Source organism: Artibeus jamaicensis, unplaced genomic scaffold (genome assembly GCF_021234435.1).
Source record: "Artibeus jamaicensis isolate MK-2021 breed Jamaican fruit bat unplaced genomic scaffold, CSHL_Jam_final contig_497, whole genome shotgun sequence".
Classification (NCBI taxonomy): Eukaryota; Metazoa; Chordata; class Mammalia; order Chiroptera; family Phyllostomidae; genus Artibeus; species Artibeus jamaicensis.
Window position 1 is genome coordinate 5,841,623 of NW_026521863.1, and position 19,582 is coordinate 5,861,204.

At 50.5% G+C, this 19,582-nt stretch overlaps 1 protein-coding gene across 2 annotated transcripts in view; it reads right to left on the bottom strand.

Annotated features, from left to right (window-relative positions):
• The window catches only part of SYTL3 (synaptotagmin like 3), a 56,865-nt gene extending 37,283 nt beyond the window's left edge, over window positions 1-19,582 (bottom strand). For both annotated transcript variants that reach the window (XM_053668696.1, XM_053668695.1), the window contains exons 1-3: window positions 19,375-19,582; window positions 17,425-17,643; window positions 6,607-6,671 (exon numbers count right to left, since the gene is read on the bottom strand). In XM_053668696.1, coding sequence (XP_053524671.1) covers window positions 6,607-6,671; window positions 17,425-17,643; window positions 19,375-19,484 — 394 coding nt within the window. In that variant the 5' untranslated portion in view covers window positions 19,485-19,582. The remainder of the gene's footprint in view (window positions 1-6,606; window positions 6,672-17,424; window positions 17,644-19,374) is intronic.

Consider the following 19,582-nt stretch of genomic DNA (forward strand, 5'->3'; position numbering starts at 1 on the left):
AGCAGTTAGATGGATTCAAATGAAAATAACAAGAAACCATTTGGGACTGCCAGTGTGGCTTTCCCATACAGACAAGGCTGTTTTCAAGGGCAGTTCCTATTGCCGAGAGAGGCACATGCCTTTTGGAGGCAATGTTCCTAACATCTCTCCTTCCTTCTGTTTGTAGAAATAGCCACAGACATGACACAGACTTAACTACAGGAGGGTCACTGCACTTTATTTACTATTTTAATAACATTATAAACTCAAAAAAAAAGTAACAGCAAAACTGGAAATTCCCTAACTACCCAACAATAGTGATGATGTTTAAGGATAGGGAGATCGAGACTTCCGGTCAAGATGGCGGCGTAGGTGAACCCAGCTCACCTCCTTACACAACCACAGCAAAATTACAGCTAGACTATTGAACAACCATTGTTCAGAACCATCAGAAATCAAGTTGAATGGAAGTCATACAACTATGAAATTAAAGAAGAAACCACATCAAGACTGGTAGAAGGGTTGGAGACATGGAACAAGCTGCCACATGTGGCAGATAAAAATTGGGGAGGGGATTTGAGGAGCAAGGGGTCCCAGCCCTACATGACACTTATCAGCTCAGGGTTCTAGTGCCAGAAAGAAAAGTATCCATAACTTCCGGCTGTAAAAATCCAGTGGGGATTGAGGCTATGGAAGACAGAAACTTCTGGAGTCCCAGGCAGTTCCTCTTAAAGGACCCTTACACAGAATACTCACTCATTCCCTCTGAGCTCCAGTGCAGAGGAAGCAGATTAAAAGGAATCAAAGATATACGGGGAGGAACTGAATTGCCCAGCATCAAGGCGAGAGACGGGGGGCAGCTTTCTCCAGGACAGAAGGGCTGGCAGAGGCCCTTTTTCCTTTTCTGAGCCCTTCCCACAGCCACAGAGCTGGCAGCTGGCACCGTACTGAGATTTCATCAACTCCACTCACACTGTCTGCCCTACCCTGGCAACTCCCTGGGGCCCCACCCCACCCGACTTTCCGGCCCACTCAAGGTGTTTCCAGTGTCTTTTCCATACCAATGGCTTGTCTTGGCCCATGCTTCACATTTTCCTAAATTCTCTCAAACAAGCAGCAAGTGGCTTTAGCGAGCCCCTTACCTCTCACTAAGTTTCCCCAGGCCCGGCCTCACAAGTTCACACCTGGGCTCCTCCAAACCCAGCACAAGTAGCAGCCATCCGCTCACCACTTTGCGGCTTATGCTGTGTGACCCTGGACAGAACACAGGTGGTGGCTGACCTTGGATGTGCCAACGGCCACCAAAGCTCCACTACAAGAGGAGGTTGGACTCAGCCCACACAGTGGGTGCACCTTGAGTACCAGCTTGGGTGAGAGGGGAGGCTGTGCCCCTGGACCCTGCTGGGCACCTCCTACATCAGACCATGTTACCAAAACACAGAGTCAAAGCAGCTCTACCTAATACACACAAACACAGGGAGGCTGCCAAAATGAGGAGACAAAGAAACATGGCCCAAATGAAAGAACAGATGAAAACTGCAGAAACAGAACTAAACAAAATGGAGGTGAGCGATCTGTCAGATGCGGAGTTCAAAACACTGGCTACAGAGAGGGTTTGGATGGTTGCCAGACAGGAGGGTGGTGTGGGGGATGGGTGAAGAGCTGAGGGGATATGAAGTACAAATAGGTAGTGACAGAATAGCCACGGGGATGTAAAGTACGGTACAGGGAATGGAGCAGCCAAAGAACTTACACGTATGACCCATGGACGTGAACAATGGTGTGGGGATGGCCTGAGGGAGTGGGGGGTGCTGGGTGGAGGGGCCAATAGGGCAAAAATCAGGACAACTGTAATAGCATAAACAATGAAATACTATTTTAAAAAGGATGGGGAAGATGCTCTTTATAAGTTATTATGTGAAGAAATACCAGAATATAGGTTTGTATATAGAATTTGATCCCAATTATGCAGACATATGAGTCTGACTCCCATAAAATTTCCTCTGTTCTTCATTTTTTACCTAAAAAATGTACATGTTCACTCACAAACGTAGATACAAATACTCACTGAAGAACAGAAGTGATATACAACCAATTATTAACAGTAACCCTCAGGGCAAAGCCACTGTGTTTTTAACATTACTTGTAATGTTTTTCTTCATGTTTCACTTTTTTAAGTGAATATGTACTACTTTACATTCAGAACGAAATCACGAACGTCATCGGAAATTGTGTCTGAAGGGATAGGCCTTCCTGGGGCCAGCGTGTGGCGAGAGGGTGGTCCAAACACCCCACGGGGTAGTGCCGATGGGCACGCTTCCCAGGGGCAGCGGGCAAACGTGTGAAAGCCTTTCAAGTGTTCACACCTTTGACCACTCCTGCTTCTTCTAAGAAGCTGCCCGAAGGAAAGAGACAGAGGTGCCAAGATGTCCGCCACAGAGCTACCTGTGACGTGAAAGCCTGAATACAACCCCCTGCCGTATCTGATGTGTCGTCAACATACGTTGGAAGAAGTCTTAATAGCACAGGCAAATGTTTATGCTAAACTTAATTTTAAAAGCAAGCCAGAGCCCTGGCTGGTGTGGCTCAGTGGGTTGAGCACCGGACTGGTTAGATTCCCAGTCAGGCACATGCCTGGGTTATGGACCAGGTCCCCAGTAGGGGGCGCTCGAGAGGCAACCACACATTGATGTTTCTCTCCTTCACTTTCTCCCTTCCCCTTTCTCTAAAAATAAATAAAATCTTTAACAAAAATAAAATAAAAGCAAGCAGAAACCGATAGTCTGATCACAAACACAATCAATGGTTCTCGCCTCCTGGCATTCACACCAGCACCGTCCCCTCCCACCCGCAGAGCCCTGCTGAGTAGCCGCAGGGTGGAGCAGAAAGGACAGGTGTGACTTCTGAGGCCAGGCCGGCAAAGACACGTAGGTAGAGACAGAAAACACGAGGTAGAACGGAGGTTACCGGGGACTCTGGGGAGGCGGGCTGGGGCAGGAGTCACTGCTTCACGGGAGCAGGGGTTCAGCTGGGGAAGAGAACGAGTTCTGGAGGCGGCAGTGATGGACGAACAACAGTGTGAGCGTACTTACCGCAGTTGAACTGCACACCTAAAGATGCTAAAATGGGACACTGAACGTTATGTATATTTTGCCACAACAAAAACAATGTTTAAGGTGCTGCAGGGCTCTGTCTCCGTCTCCCCAGGGCCATGGGGTGGAGGCCAGCGCCCAGTCCTGGGGGCCGCTCAGAACCCCTGCCGGCGGTCCAGGTGTGCAGCGATCCGCCTCCCACCCACGGTGCCAACTGGCCAGGTGTGCCCGGGAGCCCCTGACCAAGCCGCCCCTGCCGCCCCAGACGGCATCAGCTGCAGACGACGACTCTGTGAAATAATAGTGTTGGTTGAAGCCACCCCCCGTTTGGGAGGAATTTGCTGTCCGGCCCCAGGGAACTAAGGCCCAGAAGGAAGCACAGATGTGAGCTGCCTGGAAGCCTCCGTGGCCTAAACATCATCTTCCGTTCACCTCCACTTGGGATGCAGAGGGCTGAACAGAGCCGTGCACACACAATCACGACAAAAACACTAGGCGCCACGCAGATCACAAATGTTCTAGAAGGTGGCAGAGATCCACGGTTGTAGCTGGCTCCCTCTTAGGGCCCATGGGTGGGAGATGGGGAGTCGGGAGGCGGAAGACGGGCGGAGCCTGCCGTTCCCGTTGACGGTGCCCTGGGTGCCGCCTGCTCCCTGCCATTACCATCCCTGGCTCCCTTTTTGCCTTTCCAGTCCTCTGATGATACCCGTTTGACCAATTCCTGAATGACATTCTTTGTTTAAATCACCGCCCGGTTTCTGTTTTCCTAACTGGCCCTCAGTGGATACAGAACACGAACAAACTCAGTTCAGCAGGCCAGTGACTGAGCCAGGTTCCGTTTGAGGGGCACAGACGCAAGTCAGGGGCCCCCGCCTGTGCAGGAGGGCCTTGATCACCCCGCCCTGATGGCCTCTCCCACACGCGCCTGTGGTCTGGCTCACAGTGCCACCCAGGACCCTGCTTCTCCTCGTCTCTCATGCCTTCCCAGCCCAACTCGACTAAAATCCAACAACAGGAAAACGAGACTCCTCGGCATTTGTGAAACACGGCAGAGGAGGCAGGATTTGTTTGTTTCTTTGTTGTCCGTTTGCTTTACCCCTTGGAAGAAACAATGAAACAAAACGATTTGTGTTTTAGCTGAGTTTCACTGTTCGAATTTCGTTTTTCTTTTCGTTTTTCACAATCGCGATGTGTTCAGTTTTGTGGAAAGTCACGGGAGGAGAAAGAGAGGAGGTCGGTCTCACCTCTTTTCTACTCCCCCACTTGTCTCAGGCAAGCCCCCTGGCGCCGCTTCTTCCACTCAGGGAAGGAAGTGTGCCGGCAGGGCAGGGCTGACCAGTGCCTGAGAGCATGCACACGCATGCACACAGTGTATGTACACAGGAGCGCACACACCACACACACATAGGGGTGTGCACACATGCACGTTTGTAAACACAGTACACGCGGGAGTGCACATACCACACACGCAAAGGAGTGCACACCGCACACGTGCGTGTGTGCAGCACACATGTCACATGTGAACAGGGGTGCATGCAGCACACACATTCACACACGGGGTACATGTAGGGGCACACACCATGCACCCACTGGAGTGCACACGCTAACACAGCACATACATCGGTGCACATAGCACGTGCACACCGGAGCACACATGTACACAGCACAAGCACATGCACAACAGAGCACATGGGAGCACACATATGTGCACACATACACACAAGTTCTGGTCTGCATAGTAATTTAATAAATTGAAGTAATGATACTAAAACTTCCAAAAAATGTATTTTTAAAAACATCCAGGAGATGCCTTCACAGCATTGGTATTGAGAAATTACAGAAAAAAATACAATGAAGATTTAAAAATAAACAAAAGGACAAAACCCCAAATAGACAATAAAGACAATCACAGAAATCACAAAACACTTAGTGACAAACGTCATTTGTGAGAAAGGCAGATGTGCGTTGAGTGTGCCCCACGCACTACGGAATATCGTGCACCCGCTACTCAGAGATGTAAATATTACACTTGGGTATTTCTCTATAAAACTGGGCGAAATCACAGAAATTTCACTCGCTACAGCTTTATTGTTTGTGAACTAGAACCAAGTGAGAGAAATGAGGGTCTACCCACCACCCGAAGACACCAGCCCCCCAGCAAACACGATTTAAAGAAACGAGGCAACACCCCCAATCTGAGAGGTGACCCCTGGGCCATGGCTCCGCCTGGCCGGCTGTGCGCTACATGGGCTGACAGCCCATCTAGCCCACCCCTGAGAGGGGACAGGAGCCGGGGAAGGGCTGGGGAGAACCATCTGCAGGAGCTATGACACTCACCTCGCCCTCTCTCCGGAGCAGCCCTGTGAGTGAGCGCTGTGTTTTCCTAAGGATTTCCGGTAAACCGGGCAGACGCACCCTTTTGTCTTGAGTGAGAAGAGTCAGGAACAGAATCAGGGAGGATTTTGTGACAACTGAATGCAAGCCTCCGTTCACAGCACCTTTTATAAAGGCCGAGCGTCCACACTCAAGCCAGGGCTGCCTGTACTTGACACACTTTGGTTGATATAAAATGCCTTACTTCTCTACCTCAAACCATCACTTTTCTGGTGGGTCGGGGAGGACGCCTTTCCAGCAGCCCCATTCCCTCCAGGGCAGCGCAGGCTCCCGAGTGCAGTCTCCGCGGGCGCACATCACTGGGGCGCACCCGCCCGTGTTACCCCCATAGCTGGACGCAGTCTGCAGAGCACGCTGGCCCCACTTTATTTTCACGGCACGTGTGTGCACCTTTAATCAGTTACTCTCATACCTGCACGGCACACGTCCTCTGTCACGGCACCTCCATAGCCACGGCACCATTAGTTCTCCCCACTGTTCCAAGGCCCAGCTACTGATCACACCGTTGTGTCGACGGTGTGAATGTTTTATGGGATATTCCTGGCCCCAGGCCAGACTCACCCTTCCACTCACATAATCGTGACATGTCACTTCACAATCTGCTCAGTTCTAATGCTATCCACGTGCTGGGGCCTTGGGCTGCCCAGGCGATTACTCTGGTCAGGCGTTCGGAACAAGGGGCTGTGCTGGTGCGCCCCCCACACCACCTATCCACTGCACCCCCCCCCTCCGAAATAAATTTGATGATACTTGTGCAGCACTGGAAGGGGCTCACTGGGTTTTGAAGCACAGGTTCTGCCCGTGGAGAGAAGGGGAAAGAATCACGCAAATAATGGCGTCATCTACGGCACCTCCGACGATTCGGGGGCATGCGGACCAGAGCTGCTGGTATCTCAGGGGCGGGAGACATCGCTCCCAGAAGCAGGGCATCGGGGAAAGGGGAGGGGGGTTAGGTGGGGGAATGCTACCCTCCAAGGTGGGAACAGCAGGGGAAACTGAGAACAAGTGGGCCGGGTGGACGGGAGCCGGAGACCTGTCTCCCTCGCCCCGGAAAGTTGTTTATAGCCCAAAGTTTTAAGCCAAATATTTTAATACTAGAAATACGTCATTTTAATTTAGTAAAGATGTTGACAGCACTTACCTTCAGTTGGAAATTTCTTGGCTCGTTCCTCAAAGAACCATTCTCCAGTTTTTTTTCTCGAGTTTCTGAAAAGCAACAGAAGGAAGCATCAGCTGGGGGGGGGCGTGCCGGGCGGGACCCATCACAGCCACGGGGAGAGTGTCCCACAAGACCAGTCTTGCAAAGGACCTCGGAGCTCAAATTCCTGGCCCCACCCCTAGCTTTGCAGGTTTCCCAGAGGGGTTAAGGGATTCGACTAGTTAGCAGCAAAGTGGGGAATCCCTGCATGGGTACCTCTTACCTTATGTGTTACATGTACATGTAATATACACGCCTTAACCTATGCATGTGCCCAACACACGGTAATGCTTAATGTTTGCTGAATAAATATACAAGGAGAACCAAAACTGCCATCGAAATAATATGTTTAATTGAGTATACAGAGGTCATATTATGAAGTTTTATACCTGAAATTTATATGCTGTTACTACCAAATAACATTTAATTTTTTAAAATAAAATAAAAAATAACAATTGATCGTGTTTATGGTGGGAAGCAATGGCATGAAGGAGAAGCTACAAAAAAGTTTTCAACGCTGCCTGTTTGCTCAGATCATCCTTAGCTTAGTTTAGGGTGAGGCTGTGTTAACTATAACCTTTACCAAGAACCACCAGAGAAGGTTCTGGAAGGACATGAAGTCTGGAAATGGGGGCCCACATGCTTCCATGGAGATTTTGGGGAGCGTGGGTCCTGGTGGAGCACAGGAGAGATGGGAAATGGCTTCTCGGGCAGCTGGTCGGGCAGGGGCTCCCCGGGTCCGGCCCCTTCCTTCCGTCTTAGTCACACAGTGGGCAGCAGGGGGCGCTCTGTGTGTGCCCTGCCTGGCACTCCTGCCCAAGCGTGTTTTACTCTGGACGGTTTCCAAATTTCTGGAGAAAGCACCCTTGACCTCTCAGAACGTCGGAAAGGTAGCCCCTTCAATGGCCTCAGGAGGCCGTCACCTTCGACAGGAGGTAAAAGGGTAAATGTACGGAAGTTGTCAGTTGTTCCCACCCTTAAAATAATGGGCCATAAAACTCATCAATTCCTTGGTTATTTAAGAAACATGGAAACGTCCACTTACGGTGGTTCTCACCTATCAAGTATTTACTGAGGGTGGTTCTCCTTTAGGTTCTTTGAAGTTACATGCGAACACCAGGGGATTTTTTTAAGTCGAGGCTTATAAATGCTGTTACTGTAAGTAAATTCACAAATACACTCCACTGCACGGGTTTTAACTAAAACAAGTCCTGTCTTTACGCTGCGTAGCTCCAGGTGTTGTCGGAGACACGAACCAGCTTTCTCCCCTTCCCCTGGTCCGAAGCTACTCCGTCCTCTGGCTGCTGCGTGAACCACTCTTTCCCACACTGAGTGACTGGGACCAGAGATCTCGCAGCAGCGTCTATAAATCGTGGTAATCAGTCACCCCCACGCAGAGCCGGAAGTGCATAAACTGTTCACCGCACCAGTCCCCGGGGCGATGAGGGAAGCTGGCAGCCACAGACTCAGAAGCGTGAGCATCTGATCTACTGAGCCAACAGAAAACACCTGAAGGACAACTCGGTGTCTCAGCAGATGTTCCCCTCTGGCCCGCGAGGTCAAGCACAAGGTCCCGACCCGGGGAAGTTTGGAGAGGTGAGCAGGACTGTTCTGTTTCTGAGGGGGCCTCCTTCGTCCCTAGAAGCAGGATGAGGTCTAACCATCGGGCCAGGCGGGTAGGACAGCAGAATCAACGGCGGCCTGGAGCCTCCCTCTGATAAACACACTTCACTGCCAGGGGTCCCTTCCTCGTAGTGGCGACCCGTCCCGGCTAACCACGCTCTCACACTCTCCAGGTGGTCACCCTGGGACCAAACACATCACAATGTGAGACAGGGCAGGGGACCAGGTGAGGCCTTGCACTGGGAAACAGCCCAGAATTCAGCACCAACCGGTCGGTGGCCCCCTCTGCAGTCCCTGAGCTGGCCAGTCATGGGCTGCCATTGAGAAGCGAACACACACAAACTCACAGTCACAAAAAATGAAAAACAGTGAAGGGGAGTGGAAAGAGGAAGGCGAGGAAACCACCCAAGGAAACCACCGTCACAAATGATTACTCTAGCCCTGCCTTCTGAACCTAGAACGGGAGGCAGGCAAATTAAATGCTAGTCACCTCGGACTAGAGTCTAACGTAACTAACTAGTCACCTAGTGCTAGTGTCTAACACAACCATCTAACTAGTCACCTTGGGCTAGCCATCTAATGGAACCTTCTAACCATCACTTGCAAGGTTCCAGGGGGAACAATTTGGCCGGAGACACGTGGCCACAAACTCACTGGCCTCCCAGGCTCCCCCGTGATGAAAGGATGGAGGGGAAAGGACCACAGTCCTGGACCGTGTGACCACCAGCCCCTTGCCTGTGAGTTTGTTTTCTGCGAGAACGAGATGGAGTCCAGCTGCATCTCTACAACCACTTATTCACGCGGGGGCAGCCATTTTGTGAGTGGTGACCCCTCGACACCTTGCAGCGGGGTTCCCTGTGCACACCCGCCCCGGATTTTAACAGGAGGCCCTCACCACTCTCACCACCTAAGGCGGCTGCGCAGACCGCACCGCGGCTCTGCGCCCATCCGGGCCCTCACGGGGGAGCCCCACTCAGCGACCAAGGCCAGCCTTCCTTAGCTCTTCCCAGACGAGTGCTGGAATCAGATGACAAGAGCTTCGGGGCACATTTCCTGAGCTCAGCAAGAGGTTAATGCACTTATATTTCTCAAACAGAGGCATGACTTGCTCCCTAAGGACTTTTCAAGTCCGTCAGTGTATCTTGAAAAGTGAAAACTAGGTGGCAGAGGGAACAGAGGAGAGTGAGTCGGGAGACTGGGTGCCCTCAGGGTCTGACCTGCCCACGAACTGCACGAGGGCCCCGGAATCGTGGCCCCGGAATCATAGCCACGGCTCTGGTACGTGGAAACTCTCAGCACATGCCCAGCGGTGCCCGCCACCATTTCCATAGCCGGAGTTTGCTGCTGCTGTCATTACACAAGCGAATGAGAGATGCCGGTGAAAAGCACTTTGCAGAGCCGTGCACATGCACGTTCAACAGTACGATGAATGGAAACCCTTAAGGGTTCGACCTCTTACACTCATCAGGCAGTGAGCCAAACAGTCCTGCTGGATCCATTCTTACTCTGCATCCGGTTACTTGCATCGGAAGGTGGCTAAGCCAGCCACGCTCTGTGCTCCAAGAAGTCAGCGGGATATCCCGGGAGCTGCTCAGTGTATTTCCACCACTCAGTGGAGAGGCGGGAAACTGACCAGTACGTCAAGATTCTTCCAGTGGCTGAGAAGCCCAATCCTGGGGACATCTGCTCCCCAGCCAGTGCCCTAGTGGCAAAGAAGCATCCAGAGAACCTGGTGGCTCGTAAATGAAGAAGGCTCGTATTGTAAAACTGAGACCAACCTAACGGCTTTGTGCTAGCTCGTCCAACTGCCAGGAGATTCCCAGCTAAAACTGGTCCTAAGCATGCATGCCACCGAAAATTGTTTTACTTCAAATAATCTTGCATCTGAGCTGGTTTTTACTTACAAAGCAAAATAGTAAGGGGTTTTCTTCTTGTTTTTGCACCAGCCCTGTTGATCTGATTGTCTGATCAGAGCATCTTACAGGAAGAGAGACCGACCACTGTGATTAAACCCTCGGTAACTGGGAGAAGAGTCAGAACATCGAGATGAAGATAAAGAAACAACTGTGTCACGCTGCTACCACCACGTGGGGCAAAACACTGATAACTCCCTTTACTCGGCCTCAGAGAGAAGACAGCTCCCCTGTGTCATGTTCTGTGTGACAGTCACAGCCCCAAGCACAGTGGAGGCCCGTGGCAAGGGCCAGGACATATACATGGCTGGCAGGTGAATGAACATCCCTGCGTCTGCAGGGAGCACCCTGAGAATCGAAGGGCTGAGGCGGGACCCACCGAGGCCGAGCCCCGTGACGCGTGCACTGAGGGTCGTGCGTGCCGTGCCCTCTCATCAGACGCAGCGGCTGCCACACTCGCGCTCCCGGCAGCACCTGTGAACGAGGGGAGCGGGCTGGGGGTGAGACAACAGGGAGGGGCAGGCACCGAGGCGAACCGGAGCACCTGTGTCCCCGTGTAAGGCACTGAGATGACAACTATCAGACATTGTGTGGGCCGAAGGAACAAGGTCACGAGTCTGCGACCCCGGGTTGTCATTGCAGGTCACTGGTCAATGCGAGTGAGAAGAATTCTGGGGCTGCACAGAGCCAGACTCGCCGAGGCCTCCACAGAGAAAACCCAGTGACAGGCTGCATGTCCCCTGTCGTCCCCGCAGACCTAAACAGGGGTCCCCTCCATCAAAGCGGTCATGAAGGGGCGAAGGACAAGGAGCAGCCATTCTCTGTTGGTGAAACCTCAACCCGGACATCTGAGGCGTCAGCCAAGAGCCTCGGCCACGATGCCACGGGCAGAAGAAGCAGCCCCGAAGCCCAGGAAGCGCTCACTCAGTGCCCCAGGGAAAGTTCCAGAAAGCAGTCAGTCTTCAAAAACACATAAGACCTGCCTCTGCCTCTAGAGAAAGGACCCGGAAAGACATCAGGGGAAGCCAGGCTGCAGCAAAGAACAACGCACTGGAACAGAGAAAATTGTAGGGAACTCGCCACTTGAAGCAGAGTGAATGGTGTCGGCAACGGAAAGGACAGGACTGAGGCCAGTGCGGCTGGCCGAGCAGAAACGCCTCCCCAGAACACGGCAGAAAAAGAACAAGAACTGAGTAACGAAGGAGAAGGACAGAGAACGAGGCCAACCTAGGTAAGAAAAGTTGCGCCTGAGAAGCAAGGGCAGGAAGTATTGTGAATAATCAGACCTGATTGGAGAAAACGGTACTCAGTCGGGAAACAGGCCGCCTAACTAGCTAGTGATGACTCCCTAGTCACGACTAAAACAAAACAAAACAAAAACACAGACAACAGCAAGTGTGGGCGAGGATGTGGAGAAGCTGGCGCCCTCGCGTGCTGGCGGGATTGTCTCTACACACTGGCGCATCTGCTGTGGCACAGAGTAGCCGTGCCTCGGAGCATCAGACATACAAACAGCGTGTGATCCAGCGATCCCTCGCCAGGGCTACGCACCAAAGACTGACATTATGTTTGTGCCGCCATTGCTCACAGCAGCCAAAAGGCGGAAGCAACCCAAGTGTCCATCGGCAGATGACCGGATGAAAAAACGCGGTCTATATGTACAAATGAATGTTACTCAACCTTCAAAAAGAAGGAAATTCCGACACGTGCTACAGCCTGGACGAACATTAAGGACCTTATGATAAGTGAAATAAGCCATCACAAAAAGACAAATACTGTAAGATTCTATGAGATCCCTTGAGTAGTGAAAATTCACAGAGTCAGGAAGTAGGCGGGTGGCTGCCGGGGGTTGGGGAGGAGGGAGCAATGGGGGCATTTATTGGGGACCAAGTATCTCTCCGGAAAGGTAAAAAAGTTCTGGAGACAGATGTTGGTGGTGGCTGTGCAATAATGGGCATGTGCTTAATGCCGCCGAGCAGTCCACTTAAAAATGGTTAGGATGGCAAGTTTTATGTCCTGCATATTTTACCACAATTAAAAAAATTAAACAAGCAAACCCAAGGGACAGTCAGCTCAAAAGAATGGTCTTTATTTCATAAAACTCAGTGTGGAGTAACTCATACCAAAATAGGTGCTAGAAACTATTTTAAATTATAAGGATATAGGAAAAAATCTATTTCTAGTACATAAAAACCAGATGACAAAGAAAAAAAATGAAACTAGCCTCAGAGGTCTCTGTTACATTAACCTCCAAAAGACAAGAGTGCATCACTAAATTTGGAGGTTAGCAGGTTGGGACTCCAGATTTACCACCCACTGAAGTCATCATCGCTCGTGGGGAAAGGCTCCGGAAGGCATCTGCAGACACGCAAGCCTGGAACACACACCGCCCACACGCTCTTCTGGGGACAAGTCCTCGAATCAAGATACAGAAGCTGCAAACTGGGAAATCCTCATCTCAAAAGGTTGGCAATAAGCCCTTGGATCAGTTAAAATATAGGGTCAGCTTAATAATTGTTGTAAATATATGTATAAAACAATGTAGGTGACAAAAGTAAATACTGGAGGAGATCGTCTAAAAGAAAAATATAAAAGAATATAGATATTTTTAAGTGATTGGTGACTAAATAAAATTGTTTATAAAACCTTTCTGCCTCTGAATTTGCCCACTCTAGGTACCTCAGGTAAACGGAGTAATGCAGTATTCGTCCTTCTGCGGATGGATGATTTCACTTAGCATGACGCTCGCAGGGCTGGTCCATGTTTTAGCACGTGTCAGGATTTCATTCTGTTCTACGGCCGAACAGTATTTTGCACTGTTTACACACCACGTTCTGCTTGCTCATTCACCTGCTGAGAGACACCAAGCTGCTTACACTTTGTGTCTGTGGTGAGTGATGCTGTTCGGAACCTCGGCTCATGGTTTGAAGCACTGTTTGAAAACTATGACATCATCCAAACCAACACTGATGTCTTCATGCTGTTTTTTTCAGATGGGAGTGGCTTTTGTAAGACACTAGCTCTTGGGGCCTGTGGGCATTTATTACAAGATTCAAATGCTCATTTCCTAAATAGAACTTGACATCAGCTCAGGTGCCTCAACCACGTAAAGCCATGTGATGCACCTCCTGCCCTTTTCCCAAGCACACAGGTAACAGACGTACCACCCTTCGCTTGTAGGGCTTGATAACTTGTCAAATTAAATTAAATGGCAATAACAGTTCCACTGTTTGCGAATTTTTACAATTTTAAAAGGAAGAACGAACAGCTGCTTCTTATCTGTGGACTTCATTACCTTAAGTTATAAAAGTACTGTTTATATGAGTAGCAAAGTACATAGAATTAGGCAGACTACTGCTTTCCTTTTAAGAAGCAGTTTTACTCATTTCTTTTTTAAAAAATATTATTATGTATTGCCCAGCAGCAATAATTCAAATTCCAACCTGAGAACTAAGAACGTGGCCATAATGCCAAGGTCAGCATGAATTTGAAACCAAACAACTCAAGTTTTTCTTCATCAGCACTAGGACAGCAGAGGAAATGTGAGTGAGCAGTCCAAGAAATTGCCCGGAACTCAGCCATACCACCTGCCATAATTTGAGACTCTAAGTGTAAAACCTCTGCTCTAATTACTTTACGAGCAGTAAAATGTTCCTGATAAAACAGAGGAAGCACACCCATGAGTATCTGAAGCTGAAGAATAAATGATTGCTTGCGGGAAAAGCCAATTACAAAGCAAGAGAAAAGTCACTTTTTGAAGGAAAAAGTCCGAGCAACTGTAATTCCTCAGCCAATCCATATGGAACTTGATGTTACTGCACAGTGTACGATTTTGAAGGGAAAAGATCGATATAAACCTAAGTCTTTGAGTTCAAGCTTTGTTTTAAATTAAGCTAAAATAAACAAGCAAATAGAAAGCTTTGGGTCCTCCTTGACGTATCAACATAGTTGTTAATTTGGGCCATTTCATTGAAGAAATTATCAATAAATTCTAATGGGGAAAGTCAACCAAGAAGCAAGGATAAGGTGATGTTTCTGAGTGTCTCCTCTCCTTCCTCTCCCGAATCACCGTCGTCCAACACTCCCACTAAGGACGTCACACGGCCCTCGGTGCTGCGAGCCATTTCCAACCAGCTTGTCCTGGTTTCCTGTTCTCTCTGCCTCTCCTTCACTCTCGCTGTTTCTTTTAGCTTTTCTGATGCTCTATGAGCAGGTTAAGCATAAAAAAACTAGTCCTCACAACCATTTTTGACCGTTCCCTCTCTCGCATCCCCATAACTAAGTTCCACCACCCCTTTGTTGAACTGTCTGTCACATTTGCCATCTGTACCACCACCAGCCTCATCGCCTCGTGCCTGGGTCCACAACAAGGACGTCCACGTGGCTGGTCACTTTATTTCCCCTTCTGAGTCCGTCCTGCCCAACAGCCAGTTTCTGTGTGGTTTTCTTCTGGCAAAACACACATGTCCCAGATTCAGACCCTTCTGAGTGGCTCTGGGGAATCTGCACTGGTGGGGGAGTCTCCCAGCAGACAGGAGGGGGGCTCAGGGCAGGAGGGGATGGGACTCTGGGGACCGGGATTCTAGTTGTACTGAGTTCATGGCCATGGGCTAACTGTTTGGTGTCTCTAAGCCTCCATAGCCTCATCCATAAAATGAGGTTCACAGTAGTGGCTGCCCCGTAAGACTATCTGAAGATCTAAATAAGACATTCAGTGTAAAGAAACGCTTCGCCCGGCACCTTGCATGCGGTGAGAGGTCACCGCTCATTCCCACGTCACTTCTTCTCCCTGACGGTGTCCGACCCCATCTCTAACCCTGACCCTCTTCCAGGAATGCCCCAACTGCAGATGTTCTGTGAAGCCACCTTGAAAAACCAGCCCTGGAGGCAGAACACTCAGCTGACTCCTGACACGCCACACAAGGCCAAGGCCCCCACAAGCCTTACACTGTCTGCAGCAACCTGCCAGTTGGATTTGCTTTTATTTATTTTTTAAATTTCTGCCCTAGAGCTCCCCCTTTCCTGGCTTTAGGACCCTGTTTCCCTTGTTCCATCCTCACAAAGATCCACTCATTCCAGGGGGACAAATCTCAGGCTGAGGGAGAAGCGGGTGGAGGAAAAGGATTGGGCTCAAAACCCTTGTCTAGGTCCCAGTTCAGCTACGAATGTCAAACAAATGCTCTAAAGTTTCACCCTAAAATAGGACACAGCGCAGAGTGGACCGACCGGGGAGAGGTCGGAGGGCTGCGAAAAAAGCAAGCAAAGAGAAGGGGGGAGGCTGGGCTGTCAGCAATGATTTAGCTCTCCCGTACTTGTCCCGTGCGGGCACCCACAGGGTTAGGTAATTGTCCTAGGTATTTCGAAAAACACCCTTAGTTCAAAATGAGGAAGCTGGGGCTATAGAAGCCACACTGGGTGTGCTTGGGGCGTAAAGTTTCAATATCCAGGTGTGACACCTCTCGGGCAGAGTTCAACACGGCCGGCGTCCTTGGAGACTGGCTGGGCCCCGTCCTCCTGTTTTGATTTTTTGCTTATAGTTGAATTATTAGGAGAAAAAATGCTGAAGGATTTAGTATCTTACCAAGCAATGTTTATCACTAGACTTCAAATACATGTGGTTGATTACACTGGAGGAAGATCTTAAGGCCTGGTTTTTGTTTATCCTGAAGACATGATTATTGATTTTCAGAGAGACAGGAAGGGAAGGAGACAGAGAAAGAGAAATGTCAATCAGTTGCTTCTCACATGTGCCCAACTGGGATGGAACCAGCAAACCAGGTAAGTGCCCTGACCGGAAATCGAACCTGCAACCTTTCAGTTTATAGGACGATGCTTCAACCAACCGAGCCACATAGGCCAGGGCGATCTTAAGATCTTTGGAGAGATTATTTGGAATGGTCACCTACCCTTTCAAGAGCCCAGACCTGCAGGAGCACGCGGGTGGCCAGGGCTCACCTCAGCAACTCTTTGCTTTTTCAGCTCAAGCTGGGCAAAGCCTGAGGGCAGCAGCTTCCACAAACCAAAGAACCCTGAGATGCATGGAGGGGCTCTGAAGGGAGTCAAAGCACCTTCGAAGGCTGCAGGAGAAATGGGAGTTGTGCAGCTCGGGACCAAGGAAATCTGGCTGGATGACCTCACTTTAGGCCGTGCGAAGGGAGTGGAAATTTTAGGAGATTAGTGTCTGGGTGCTCAATCACCACAATCCTCCCTAGTGAGGGAGAGAGGAAACCCAGCGCCCATGCACACCCCGTGAGGCCTCTGCCGGCCTTGACCCTGGCGCTCTGCCTCTGAGGAGATGTTGAGATGCATTTCCAGACCTCAAGGCTGTGACTGCACTTGGAGATGCACAGCAGGTCATGGCTGCTCCTGTCCCCTGGGTCCCGTGAAGGCCTGAGGCGCACTGTCCCCAGCAACCAGAAACACTCCATTTGGGTGTTCAAGGACAGAGGACCAACCTGTGCTTGTTTTGAACAGGGGGAGCCCAAGCCCGATGTGGGTAGTTCATTTTCCGTTTTCAAAATGGGTAGTTCAAAATACCAATTCTGCCCTGGCTGGTGTGGCTCAGCGGATTGAGTGCCGGGCTGCGAACTCAAGCATCACCGGTTCAATTCCCAGTCAGGGCACATGCCTGGGTGTCAGGCCAAGTCCCCAGTAGGGGGCGTACAAAAGGCAACCACAAATTAATGTTTCTCTCCCTCTTCCTCCTTTCCTTCCCCTCTCTCTAAAAAGAAATAAAATATTTAAAAAGAAACAACTCCATGTTAAATTTTTTTTTAAACCTCACACCACCGAAAGACTAAAATAAATGCAGGTTCAGTCTATCACTAACAAGAAGCATACCCAGATCTTTATTTGAGGGTCCAATAAAGGCTTGCTGACCGCCTTCCAAAAGGCCTTATTAAAGCCGCACAGGGTCACACTAGTGTCCCCCGCTACCAGGCACCTCCTTTTCCCGGAGGAGATATGTAAAGCTCTAAGAAAACTAAGGTACCTACTCAAAAGCCCAAATGAATCCTACCTCCCCGTGAACCCTAGCAAACAAACTTTGGTAAATTAAAAAAAAAAAGGCAAAAAAACCTTTTTTACACAATAAAATTGATTTTTAAATGACAGTGACTTCCAAGTCTCCAGAGGCAACTCCACGGCAGGCCCTGTGTAAACAGGTACCCACTGGACTGGAGGTTGTCACCCGCAAGCCACCTGCGAGGCGTCCCGCCATCCTCACCTGCCCTCGTAGCACACGGTACACCTCCAGACGCGGGGCGTGCCCGGGTACACACGGCACTGGGAGCACACGCGGTGGCTGCAGCCCTGGCACACGGCGCCGCGGTTCAGCAGCAGCCCCAGCGCACGCCGGCAGCGGGCGCACGACTTCTCTCTGTACTCCTGGCCCGAGCTCCTCGCGCCTTTCCACCGGAGCTGCTGCAGGTGCGCCTTCAGTTTCCTGTGGCCCAGAGAGTCCAACAAGAGCCGACTGAGTGGAGGGACAGACGCCAGACACCCTCCTCCACCGCTGGGCCCCAGCAGTTCCTCAAGCGGTAAGAGAGAAGGGGCTTTGGCATCGGACCCCCTCCCCCCTCCAACCCCAGGCTCCACCTGGCAGAACAAGAGGCTCAGAGGTTCTCCCAACTCTGGAACAGAGGCCACCTTGCCCCTGGGGTTGCCGTGAGGATTAAAAGGCAAAGCATAAACAAGAGACCTGGCCCGGAGGGTTAGCTGCTAACTTGTTCTAGATTCTTCCCTCCATGCCCAAAGGGCACTATAATGGGAAGCAAGAACAGTGAAAGAAGAGAGGGGAAAAAAACACAGAAAATGACATTCATTCTAATATGCAAGGCGTGGGAAGATGTACACACACCCAGCATGCATGCCTGCTGCTGCCTTTGGTCACCTAATAAAATTACTTCCCCGATGCTTTGCTCTGCTGCTTTTTTTATGGGTGCTCCAGTCCCCTTGCTCCGGATAACAGCTCCAGTGCCAGGGGGCCCCCAAGATGCACCATTAACCAGAACACTGAACTATCTCTGTTATCTGCTTTTAGAAACGAGAAGCCAATTCCAAGAAGCAAGCTCATATCAGACTTTCAGGATTGGCCCCAGAATCTGTCCCCTCAGGAACAAAATGTCCTTACCACAGCTTCCAGTTTTGTTGGCATCCAAAATGAGGCTTCTAAGTCATTGAAAGGTCTTTAATCATCAGAGAAACACCCCCCCACCCCCGCCCCGCTGTGGTCAGGGCACTCCTCCTCCCCGGGGAACAGAGTGTAAGCACATTTAGAGGGTCTGGGGACCAAAGGAGGGGACAGAGCCAGCTGACCAGGGCATTTCCCATCCCTCAAGCATTTGGTTGTCCGAGGGTTTATTTTATGGGCACATTTTTCTTGGAAGACTCTGAAAGAGTTCTGCCCTTGAAAACAAACCAACATCCAAAGCCTGTTCCATGGCTTTTCTTCTAGACCTCACGTTCTCCGTGAACACGGACAAACAAAGCCATGACAGCTGTTTAATCTCCTGAGTCTGTTTCGAGATGGACGACAGCTGACAATGGACAGTGCTTGGGTACAGCCCAGCCCTGCTTGATTAAATATTAACGAATGCCCCACAGCCTATGTAGCTTGGAGACGGGTGAGCAAAGCCACTCCCTGTTGACAAAGCAGCCCGAACAGGCCCAGCAGGTTCCTGTCTTATTCTCCCCTTTCCTCACAGCCAACCTGGAAGCCAAAGAAGCCAAAGCAAGTGAAAAAAAACAAAAAGGAGAGAGAAAGAGAAATGGATTCCAGCAGATTTGCTGTTTCCAAGCTGCTCTTTTGCTTTTCTTTGTGCCTTTGGGTATCACCAAAGATAATGTAGGAAACCCTGAACTGGAGGGCTTGCCCGGGAAGTGTGTGCTGGAAGCCTGGCAGTGTCCCCAGAGTCACTCACACAAAGTGGGCAAATTCGTCACAAAAAAAGACACCATTTTAAGTGAAGAACGAAAGCAGCCTCCCATGTCCCTTCCCGTCTGGGAGGCAGAGCTGGACAGGGGAGGTAATGTCCACCCACCGCCCGTCAGTGGGACCCTTAGCAGGGCAGAGGCTGAGTAATAAGCAATGAGCCACAGAACAAGCTCCTAGAAGCAGGCCCCTAGCAGAAAAAGCCAGAAGCCCACAGGACCCCGCATCCGAGGCACAGCGTACCGTATCCTCTCCTCCTCCATGCTTTGAACTGCCCGGTCTCGGTACAGGACCGGGAGAATCACCTCCCATTCCGATTCCTGGAAGGAGCTCAGGCTGACTTCCTGGGCCATCTCTCTCTCGCTTCTGAGACCCAAGGTGACGTTTCACTCCATGAGCTGGCGCCCGTCCTGTGGATGAGCTGGGAGTTCAGCAACAACCACACGTTCTT